Source organism: Manduca sexta, chromosome 1 (genome assembly GCF_014839805.1).
Source record: "Manduca sexta isolate Smith_Timp_Sample1 chromosome 1, JHU_Msex_v1.0, whole genome shotgun sequence".
Classification (NCBI taxonomy): Eukaryota; Metazoa; Arthropoda; class Insecta; order Lepidoptera; family Sphingidae; genus Manduca; species Manduca sexta.
In genome coordinates this window covers 5,571,663-5,583,720 of record NC_051115.1, presented here as the reverse complement: position 1 = coordinate 5,583,720, position 12,058 = coordinate 5,571,663, and the positions used below count along the sequence as shown (strand labels likewise).

At 36.1% G+C, this 12,058-nt stretch overlaps 1 protein-coding gene across 1 annotated transcript in view; it reads left to right on the top strand.

Moving 5' to 3' along the window:
• Window positions 1-1,156: 1,156 nt before the first annotated feature.
• Window positions 1,157-12,058, top strand: part of LOC115451560 (cytoplasmic aconitate hydratase) — a 54,906-nt gene continuing 44,004 nt past the window's right edge. The window contains exons 1-2 of the mRNA XM_037439947.1: window positions 1,157-1,297; window positions 4,633-4,728. Coding sequence (XP_037295844.1) covers window positions 1,291-1,297; window positions 4,633-4,728 — 103 coding nt within the window. The 5' untranslated portion in view covers window positions 1,157-1,290. The remainder of the gene's footprint in view (window positions 1,298-4,632; window positions 4,729-12,058) is intronic.

Here is a 12,058-nt window from a genome sequence, read left to right as displayed (position 1 = left end):
GCACCGAACGAAATTCTTAAACATACGAATATACACTTTTAATATATTATTACTGTTGATTTCTTCAGAATATACTCGGTCATATCAGTTTCATAAATAATCTACCCAAATATATTTTAATAATTGACAAAAATTCTATCGACAATACTTAAATATTTATTTTAACATGGTCCCAACCCCATTTTTTTCGCGTTGAAAAACAAATTTTCGCTACCACTATTTGGGGATCGGTTATATTGGTTTCACCGGTCTTACGACCCAATGTCGTCACTCGGGAGTATAGCATTCGAGCGAACATTGGACTGAGTCCCTAACTCTTGTATACCCTACTACGGCATACCAATCAAAACCCGCGGTGGCCTTCTTCGGCGCAAACGGGACGGTCCCGTGGTATCTTGTTGCACTGAGATAGTTGCGCGAAACCGTCCAAGCGCGATACCGCATTGCGGCACCTTTCTAATCGAATGGGCTAAGATGGCCCAGCACGCTAAAGGACGCCTTTAGAGTCTACGATATCGAGAGACTGACTACCCGCACTGTCGTCCACCTCGGAATTACTGTAGTCGAGCGGCAGCCCCCCGATCATGCTGCTCACGATCCCGCTCGGCACTCTCCTTTCACGAAGTGACGTACTCGCAGAAGGAGGCTATCGCTCGGCAGGACCTCTAGCCGCCAACCATGGCGAAAATGTAGCTAAAAAGGTAGGCATTAACCTTATGAATATAATCATGTAAAGTCAATTCAAGCAAATTTTTTATTTGATTCCGTTTGGATTGAATTAATCTTGTCACATTTTATTAATTTTCGAAGCGTAACCAACGTAAATTAGAATGTTATCTACTTATTTATATTTAAGCAGCTTTTATATTGCAAAATATATAAATAAAAGCAATCCGTATTTTTTATTGTTAATAGTTAACCCGTTGTTATTGTTAATTGCATGTTACTATATTATTATTTCGAATATCAGAAAAAATCAAGTTAAATAAAATATTATTTAAAAATAGAATAAAAATTTTACTGACAATATTATGTTGTAAAATATTTTCTTTATTATATCTTTTTATATTTTCAGTAGGTACGTATGTACTTGTACAAAGTGAATAAATTGAACGCAACTTTTGATAAGAGATAGGTACTATCGCCAACTGTCAATCTTTGTCAATTTTCTGTCAGTCGATCTCTGATGACGCGAAGTCGTAGGCTCGTCTCGGCAGTGACGCGAAATTAAATCGCAGTAATAAATTCGGGAAACGTCAGAAAACCTACGTGACTTCGCAGAGGCTAGCCATGGCGGGTGTGTATTATTCCAAATTTAAAAAAATCCGATTTACGAACAAGTTTTTAAATATGTTTAAAATGTTACCATTTTACCGGAAGTTTTACCTATTCTTAACTAACCTTTGATCTAATGAATATTTACTTTAACTGTTAAGTTATGTAGAAGTCCAAACTTCAATTAAGTGTCAACTTAAGTTGATATAGAAAGCAAACTTAACTTGAAAATTCAATGAAATGAAATATAGATTTATTTAGAAGAGAAAGGTGTGCATAGAATTCCTGTTAGGTTAACGGTGTGTTTAGCATTTGACATACCATCAAGCTTCTCAGGGGTAGCTAGAGGTGTAATATTTCACCACCTTTGTAAAATATTAGCAATTTATGTATTCTAATTGGACTTCAATTCTAACAAGATACTTGTGAGGCAAACATATCTAAACAACAATTATACCCAAAATAAGTTATCTATAATATATTCTGTAATATTTTGGATCTCTCTGGATTTTTCAGTGTCTTCTGATATAGGTTTTTCATCTCTAGGACAATTTTTATATTATTAAACTCTATTTTTAAAAATGTAAACAGTTCTTATCAATTTTCTCATTTAAATCAATACTTGATATAGCTTTACTTGAAAGTTTACTAATTGATAATATGATTGCATTTAAAACATCCTAGTGTATAGTAATAAACTTAATAGCAACTCGGAAAGGATAAACCATTGATGTATACTACAGTGGCGAAGGGTGAAAATTTTCAAAAGGGAACCCGGCAAAATATTTTTTCTACAGTTAACATAATAAATTTAAATAAACTGTTCACAATAAATTAAAATCTGTTAAATATCTTAAACCTTAATAATTTCCTTCTAACATAAAAATTATGGCTAGTCACTAAATTTACAAAATAATCATATATTTTGAATATAGGTACTTAAAAGAGTCCAACAAGAATTAATAACGCACAAACACTAATTATACATTCTAAATTATTAAAAATATTTCGCGCCAATAGCTCAACATGAAGCCGCAAATTCTCGGGTTACCCTGAAATACACCGACACGCACGCACACATGTATTTTTACGTCACTTCCAAAAGATTAGACAAAGACACCGCGCTGCGTGTGAAAGAGACAACAATATCGCGAGGGAAGCTATGCGCGGCCGGGTTCACTTCGAACACTATAAGGCGCGAGCACTGCGCGCGAGTTACGATTTAACGAATTGATATGAATGACAGATATCATTGAAGTATTGATTTAATTTAATAAATATGAGATGACTTGTTTGAATATACTATTATTATTCTAGTTATATTGTTACGTTTTTCTTTTATTATTTTTGATTAATTTACAAAAGGTAACCCGATGGGAATCGGCTTGTATGGACGCTTCGCCACTGGTATACTATAGACTTGAACATCCATATAAACTATTGGTTTAAAATTGTTCACTGCAGTGCTAAAACATCAATCTAACCAAACTTTAAACAGTGCTTAAGCGCTTTAAATAGAGTATAAGTAAAATAGCAATCAATACCGGATTGCAGTACACTTCAGTTGTACACTGATTTCAGAACACCAAATCTAGTACATAGTACAAAAATATTGATGGGGTAAACATAATTTATGGATTAAGAAACACCATTTTTACCATGGAAAAGTATAATTATAATCTTTCCGAGCATTTCCAAGCAGAGACAAGCGTAAGATGATATATCTCATAATAGAAATAAAACTTATGTATGACTTAATCCCATGTGACCATGATGGCTACAAAGTGGCCAACGGTCCATATAACTGGGTTCCTGTTGGCGTCCTTTTATGTAGAATCTAATTATCATTAGAATGATTTGCAGTCATTTGTGCATATTAGTACCTACATGTTTTTTTGGGTTCCCAAAAATTGGAAAATTTCACCTTTCGCCGCTGCTACAAAGCCTTTGAAACAAGAGAAAATTATAAAAAAAAATCATGATAAAATCTGAATTTTTTTTTTATATCATTTATTTTTGTCTAAAATTCATCTTCCCTTTTGAACATTTCACCTTTCCCCATTGCTACAAACCCTTCGAAAGTAGAGAAAATTATAAAAAAAAACATAATAAAATCTGAATAATAGTTTTATTTCAATGTAACATTCATGTAAATATGAGAAATTATTATGTCATAATAATTAACTTTATTTGTAAAATTACATCTAGCTAAAGTAATTAAATGATAAAATTTTTGCCTATTGCAATGACAATAACCGTTTGATATGCAAATTGTATGATTTCTTATATCAATATATATGTACTAGATCTGGCATTCCATACACTAATTGTGTTTGACTCAACTGTACTGCAATCCATACACATGACTTTAGTATGATTTCAACAATAACAGTGTGTGGTTGTGTATGGAGTGCCATTCATAATATAAGAACTCGAGTCTAAGTGTAAACTTGGATGTGAATAAAAAATATTAGTCAAATAAGTGAAATTATTTGTTGTTCAAGTGAATAAATAGGTTATAACAGTGACGATTTGCCATTTTCGTTCAGATTTTGAACAAATAGTTTATATGGACGTTTGTGTCTATAAAATATAAGTCAATGATTTCGAAACTGATTTTGTTTTAAACAATTATATTTTGCGGATTTTATTGCAGTTTAATATTACAATTATCTCCCATTGTTTCGAAGACTGGTCTTTGATTATTTATTTATTTATATATTTTACTGTTTTATTTGGAAGATTAGTAAAAGTAAACACTAATCAAAATGATAAAAAATAACAACACAAAATAGTATGAAACTATGATTCACTAAAGAGAGTACATATTTTTTTTGTTTTTTTTTTTTTTATTACATTGAATGTGCAAGCAGTTTTTATTCACGGCAATATCTTTATATTCGAAGCAAACTATTATAGAAAGTTTAAATATATTTTTTTCTGTTTTTTACCTAGATCTGCTAGGGTCATTTATGAAAGAATTTGGAAAGATTTTTGTATTTTAGTGTAACAATATTATAAGGGGCCGTTCAAGTGTTAAGTAACGCAATTTGGGGGGGGGGTGTCTTGTAAAACGTTACGATGCGTTACAGGGGCGGGAGGGGGGTTTGTTTTTTAATCTTAAAACAATAAAAATATTTTAGCGACTTTCCGGTATTTTGCGTAGAAAAAATGTGAATATTAGAAAAAAAAACTTAAGGGTTACATAACTTTTGGAGGGGGGGGGGGGGGAGGGGTCGTACAGGAAAACGTTACGTCTTACGACGCGTCACATGGGTAGGGGTTCAATCATCTTCAAAAATTGCATTACGTAATACTTGAACGGCCCCTAATTGAACTATATAATATTTGTTTCAGCCAAATCAAACCCATACCAGAATCTTCTGAAGTCAATTGACATCAATGGAAAGTCATACAACTACTTTGACCTGGCCGCACTTGGACCTAAATATGGTGAGTTTTGTAATAAGCGTACAGTCAGCCGCAAAAGCAACTGAACTTTATAACTTTTATACGTTAACTTTGATTGAAATATTCTTTTTTTTTATACAAATTAAAATAAACTCCTTCAAAGTTTTTTTCCGTAGAAAATACTTATTTTGATAAAGACACCAAAGTTTAAGAGATTTGAAATTTTGAATTTGTTCAGCCACTTTTAAGGCTGACTACACCTTCATACAAGAAATCGTAAAATTTCAATCAAAAATAATATTAAATTCCAAAGGACTTACTTTATTTTAGACTAGCTTGGGCCTGCGTCTCCGGTCACGTGTAAAAAATTTTCGGTCAAAATCTTACCCTCGTATTCATAGACGTGTTTTAGTGCGTTGCTCTGATAATAAGTCTGTTTCTTAGTGCTGACGGCATGACAGCCTTCGCAGCGTAGACATAGGGCCGTTGTGATTGGCTAATATTGAGATACAACTTGAATCTAGTTGGCTGTCAGATAATCAAAGCTGAGAAACAAACTTGTTATCACAGCAATGCTCCGTCCTTAGATAAATAACTTTTATGAATACGGGCATCAGCCTATAGTACTGAGGAGTTTCATAGCTGCCGATTAGTGAATAAAACAATCGAAATCTGTTTAGTAGTTGTACCTCGTTCAAACAAGCCCTTCAGTATATTAGTATAAATAAATAAATAAAAATAAACATTAAAAAAAATAATAAAAAAGCCTTTTATTTCTTTTTATGAGTAATGTTTGACAATAAGATATTTAAAATATAAAGTAAGTACATGTATAATTATGCCTAACACATGTTTTAAATAGCAATTCGTTTTGTATAAAAAAGTTCAAATTAAATCATACTTTTAAAGTTAAGTTTTAACAGGTAATTTGGGTTTAAAAGTAAGACTGCAGGAATCCCTCTCAACGGACGGTAAAGGCCTCCTCCAGAGATGACCAGCGATCTCTATCCTCTGCGATTCGAATCCAGAGGGCGCCTGCTATTTTTATGAGGTCATCGGTATATTAGTATAGATAAAGAAAAATCGTTTTAAAGTTTTGCATTTCTTCAAAAACTTTTATTGCTAACTGCATAAAACTTCGCAGTAAAATTTATTTTTACTACAATCAGCCGCGTCAAGCCAAACTGTCAATATTATTGTATTGATTACGATAACCTTATGAAGATTAATTTGTTTCACTTTTAATCTGTTTTGAGAGTATAATTGCAGCACGTGTTTATTATTTTTAATTCTATTGAAGTAGGATATAAAGGCTATCGGTATCTTATCAAAATTGTACCAATTTTAGGATTGTGACTCTTAGTGCCGTATCGTCCATGTAACCAGATTCCTGTCGGCTTTTTTATTTATTTTTGATTGTTTTCAAAGACGAGACGAGCTCGTCGTTCGCCTGTTCGTAAGCGATACGACCGCCCATAAACAGTAGAAACACCACCTACCATCCTGAATTACAAAGTGTTTGGTATTTCACTGCGTTCGCCATACTGAGACATGAGATGTTAATTATTATGTTCAGTACTTATACTGGATACAATGTTCTAACCGGAATACAACAGTGACTACACACTGCTGCTTGGCGGCAGAAATAGACATTGCGGTGTTACCTACCCAGGACTATTACATATGAGACCTACCACCGGCTAACCGGCTTTCCTTCATTTAGAACTAGCTGCCCCGACAGACGTTGTTCTTAACTATGAATTTGCAGCGCGAATTCTGTCAATCGCTGACAGTTATTTCGAACAATTCACAGTTATATAAAATTAACATTTTCGTTAAGTTTTCTTAAATTTTCTAATTTACCGCGCAATTTTTTTAATTTTTTCTTTCATAAGAACCTTCTCCTGACAATAACAAACACAACAACAAAAAAAATAGTGAAATCGGTTCAGCCGTTCACGCGTGATGGCGTGACCAAGGGAAATAGGGATTCATTTTTATATATGTAGATTTATGTCGATGATGGGTGGTTAGATCTTATCTACTTCATCTGGTAGTTCCAGTGATGATCAGATGGCGTTGTATGTTCCCCATATACACACTCAAACCCTCATCCAGGGGTAAGCAGAGACTATAGAGTATCACATGTCACGTGTCTTTCGCCTACATTCGTAATTCTCATAAATTTTACCCAGTTAAAACTCCTGACCTGCTCTTTTCAGAGATCATTCATTTCATTAGAGACTTTCCCGCCCTCACATCCACCACTACAGCTCCTGTAAGGATCAGCAGTGGCACGCGTGGCACCGAGCGGTGAAGCTCGCCGAGTCTCAGGGAACACTTGTCATTATCCCGCAACGATAATCAAATAAATAGGGAGGAGTTGGAAATATTAATTGTCCACTTCCCTCCATAGCAATGTGACAAAATCATGGTCTAAGGAGACGTTTTAACCTCAAGGATAGGGACGTTTACAACTAGATAAGCTTTTCATCAGTGTACGTTCTCTTGACTGCCTCGGTGGCGTAGTAATTGTACGAATAAGACTAACGCGTAGAGGTCCTGGGTTCCAATCCAAAGCCAAAATAATTAAGGGTCGCCATCTTAAAAATGACTTAGTCGTTCGGAGTTGGCAAGTTTGCGGTGTGATACACCCGCGTCAAGCACGTAAAGCCGTTGGTCCTGATCTTTCTCAGGTCATGTCTCAGCAGACTATGAGAACGAGCAGAGAGTGCTTGTGTATTGCACACACTCGTGCACTATAATATCTCCTGCTGATCTCTCTCCGGTCATGTCGTCTCAGCGGACTATGAGTAGGAACAGAGAGTGCTTGTGTATTGCACACACTCGTGCACTATAATATCTCCTGCTGATCTCTCTCCGGTCATGTCGTCTCACCGGACTATGAGAAGGAACAGAGAGTGCTTGTGTATTGCACACACTCGTGCACTATAATATCTCCTGCTTATCTCCGTTGAGATTGGACACCATGGCCAAAATTCGATTAGGGATCATACCTTATCTAGGATCTCTGCAAAATCCAAAAGTTTTTTATCTTACAAACATCAAAACCCGTTTAATAGTTACTGCATTTACTTCTAACATTAACGACAATTTCATTTACAATTATAAATTTAAATTTTTAAAGATTTACATAACTTATACTTATGTAAATCCGATATCTGACGCGACCTCGGTAATAAAATTCGTAAGGTCAAGAACACTTGAATTAACGTGAAAATATTATGTTATCAAGTACGTATTTATCTGATTACTTAAAGCAGGGGTATCATAAGTTTTTTTTGTATCTTCATTTAAGGAGTTTGGTTGTTACAATGTCGTTCCGTACGTCCGCTTTTGCCCACTCACTTTTCATATCAAAATATTATTTTAATAAAGCCCCTTTCGATACAGGAATCGACAAAAAAGTATTTATACTGCCCATGTTGAAGCTCAAAGTATGAGGATTACACCACACAATTCGACAATACATGATGTACGTCATCTCTTACTCAATAGTTCGTCCATTTTTTTTATTGCTTGTAATGATGCCTCGGTGGCGTAGTTGTATTGCACGTCCAGTACAATAGCGCTCTGAGGTCCTGGGTTCGAATCCCGGGTCGGGCAAAGTGATATTTGGGTTTTTCTGCTCAGTATCAGCCTGGAGTCTGGAATTTGTGCCCGATATGGCGATAGGCTCGCCCCCTATCACATCATGGGACGGAACATACTTGGCGAAAAGTGGTTGCCCTAGTTGCGCCTCTGCATACCCCTTCGGGGATAAAATGCGTGATGTTATGTATGTATGTATGTATGATGAGACGAGCTTGCCGTTCGCCTGATGGTAAACGATACGACCGATAAACAGTAACCTTGAATTACAAGTGTTTGGTATTTCACTGCGCTCGTCTGAGACATGAGATGTTAATTATTATGTCCAGTAACACTGGCTACAATGTTAAAACCGGAACACAAGTGACTACGCACTGCTTGATGCAGACATTGCGGTGGTACCTACCCAGGACTCTCACATATAAGACCTACCACCAGAGGGCGGGCTCGCCGTCTATTATGCAATGGAATATACGCGCAGGGCCGTAGCTAGACTTGAATTAAGGTAGGGCAGCTGTTGTTACAAGTAGGGCAGAAGTAAAGTGTTACTAGATCTGAACTGGTCAAACGATTTTTGGCTTTCTTTACTTGTGAATGAGTCAAGTTAATGCTTCCACAATTGTTAGGGTAATGTACAGATTGTAACAAAATACCCTCAAATCTCGAAAAAAGATTATTCCACTCATCAATACGAATAACTTACTATGGGACCAACTTCCAAATCATGAAATAAAAAACTCGCTGCTCCAAATATTTTGATAGAGTTATGTAAAATTTAGTTGATTATTAAGGTAGGACATTAGTATTTTAAGGTAGGGCATTGCCCCACAATGAACAACCCCCCCCCCCCCTTCTAAGAGACAACTGGGTGCCTAAGTCTCTACCTACCCATTCGTGAATAATAAGGAATGTAATATATTCTCTAGACACGTTATCTAACCTCCTTATCAGCATGTATTTAACGCATAACTGATGTTTACATTATGTATTTACTGCTGGGGGTGAATAGAGGTGAGTAGAAGATGTGTATGGTTGCTTTTTAACCGACTTAAAAAGGAGGTTATGTGTTTTATCGTTACGTTTGTATATGTGCGATTTTCTCATAAACTATTGATTCTATTTTCTTATTTAAACCTATATTTTCAGGCAGGCGTAGTGTATGCTCGTTATCGTCTTCCATAGCTTGTTACTACTAAGTATCGTGGGCGTATGTGGGGATACGTCGGATCACAATAACCGAAGTCAGATTTTAGTAGTTGTAGTTTTTGTCCCAAAACAATTGTAATTCCAACAACACAAACTACTACGGAACGCGAGACAGTTTCCACGCACTCAAAGCACTACTCTCCAATAATATTATTCGATTATTTGATCCAAATAATAATTCATTTTAACTTCAGCTTCAATTCAATTCAATTTTTAAACTGTGGCTCCATCGTTGGCAGACGATGTGACTTCAGCTAATTTGCAAATTTTTCATAGGCTTGTCATTCTCTTTGACTGCCAGCTTTCCGGCCTTCTTGATATCGTTTGACCTCCTTATTGCATTGTTTAGCGAAGATTCTGTCGAACGCCATAAGATGGCGTTGTTCTATTTAAAAATCAACTCGATGACGACATATCTATATCTGTTATAAAACGAAGTCCCATAAAGCTGTCTGTATGTTATCGATTTACTCAAAATCTACTGAACGGATTTTTGTACGGTTTTTACTAAGCGCAATTCCTGAGGAAGATTAGATTAGTAAATTACGGTTTTATGTAAATTGACTGAAATATAACGATTACTGTTGATGAGGTCACGTGGTTATAGAAACTCTCGTGGGTCGGGATTTACCCGGGAAACACTTTGTGACATTGTTTTTCATGCGGGCGAAGCGGCGAGCACAGCTAGTCAACATCTAAAAAGAATAATGCGATGTGTGCTAGTTGAAGGCTCGTCATCTTCACTACATAGTATAAAACAAAGTCGCTTTCCCTGTCCCTATCTATGTATGCTTAAATCTTTAAAACTACGCAACGGATTTTGATGCGGTTTTTTTTAATAGATAGAGTGATTCAAGAGGAAGGTTTATATGTATAATAACATCCATTAAATAGTGGAGAAATACTGTTATTTTGTTATGTTATACCCGTGCGAAGCCAGAGCGGGCCGCTATGTTTTTATATACAACGTTCACAGTTTTTCTGTAGTGTATTTAGTATCAGCATTGCACCCGTGCGAAGCCGGGGCGGGTCGCTAGTTACTTATATAAAACTGGACAGTTTGAACGCGCTAATCTCAGGAACCATACCGATTTTGATTTTATTTTCACTAATAGGAATTTACGTTAGTCCTGTAGGCTACTTTTTATTTCGGGAAAACTATTTCACGTGTACGGGGCCGCAGGCAATAGTTAGTGTTTAGGTAAAAAAAAGGTTATCTATCAAATACTAATTTTTTATCGAAGCGGCGATTGCCTAGTTGGTTGTGGAACGGACTGCCGAGACGAATGTCCGCAGGTTCAAATCCCAAGGGCACACACCTCTGACTTTTCTAAAATTATGTGTGTATTTTTTCTAAATTATCGCTTGGTTTAACGGTGAAGGAGTACATCGTGAGGAAACCTGCATACCTGAGAAGTTCTCTATAGGAATTTCAAAGGTGTGTGAAGTATGCCCGCACTACAGCGTGGTGGACCAAGACCTAATCCCTCTCAGTAGAGGAGGCCCATTATATTATTATACTTATTTTTTATTAAAAGCATTAAACTATATAATTAGTTATGGACCGAACCTCCTTCTTGCGTGGATATCCTTAATGCTGGAAGACCTCCTACACGGATCATTTTATTCCGGACTATACTGCCCCAATGGTGCCGGTTCTCTGCAACGTGGATTGCTTCGTACATGTTGCTGTCGAGAGCGGAGCGGACTGGTCCGACCAGCTCATTGGATTTCGCCTTTGAGACCTTTTACCCTAGACTGGACCTGAGTCAAATTTTTGCTCATAAAGTTGTTACCAATTGGCAATAAGACGTCTTATTTGAAATGTCCGTGAGATATTGATAAAAAAATATGTTTACAGGAAATATGCTAATATTCGCATTAAAACGTGCGAATCATGATATGGAAAAAAATATAAAGTATTGTTACAATAAAAAATATTGTGAGGGTATCTTTTGCTATAAAATCACTGAGCGTTCGACGGACCGGGGCTTAGCGGGCTGGAGCGCCTAAAGCGCTCACCCGGGAGACCGGTGAGCCGACTCGCGTCTCAGGCTATCAGCAGTAGTCAATAAAAAAAAAAAGACAGACCTAAGGCAGTTGGTCGTGGACAGTCGTAAAGTAGTAGACAGTCGAAAGTATTTCTGTAGCCAGCGATAGTTATTTTTATTTTTTAATCAACTCGCTTCAGTTTTAGATTGAGTAACCATAGCATTAGCGCAACATTTTTTTATGACAATCTTCCCAATATTCGCTCTATATAATCTTACAACTCTGTTTTTTTATCATATCTTGTCAGTTTTATCTAAAACAACTTCATTGAACGTGTTGTTTTTTACTCGAGTAAATGCAGTTATAGCGGCCTGTTCAAGTATTATGCATAACTAGCGACCCGCCCCGGCTTCGCACGGGTGCTATGCTGACTATGGATGTTATTATTATACATATAAACCTTCCTCTTGAATCACTCTATCTATTAAAAAAAAAACCGCATCAAAATCCGTTGCGTAGTTTTAAAGATTTATGCATACAAAGGGACATAGGGACAGAGAAA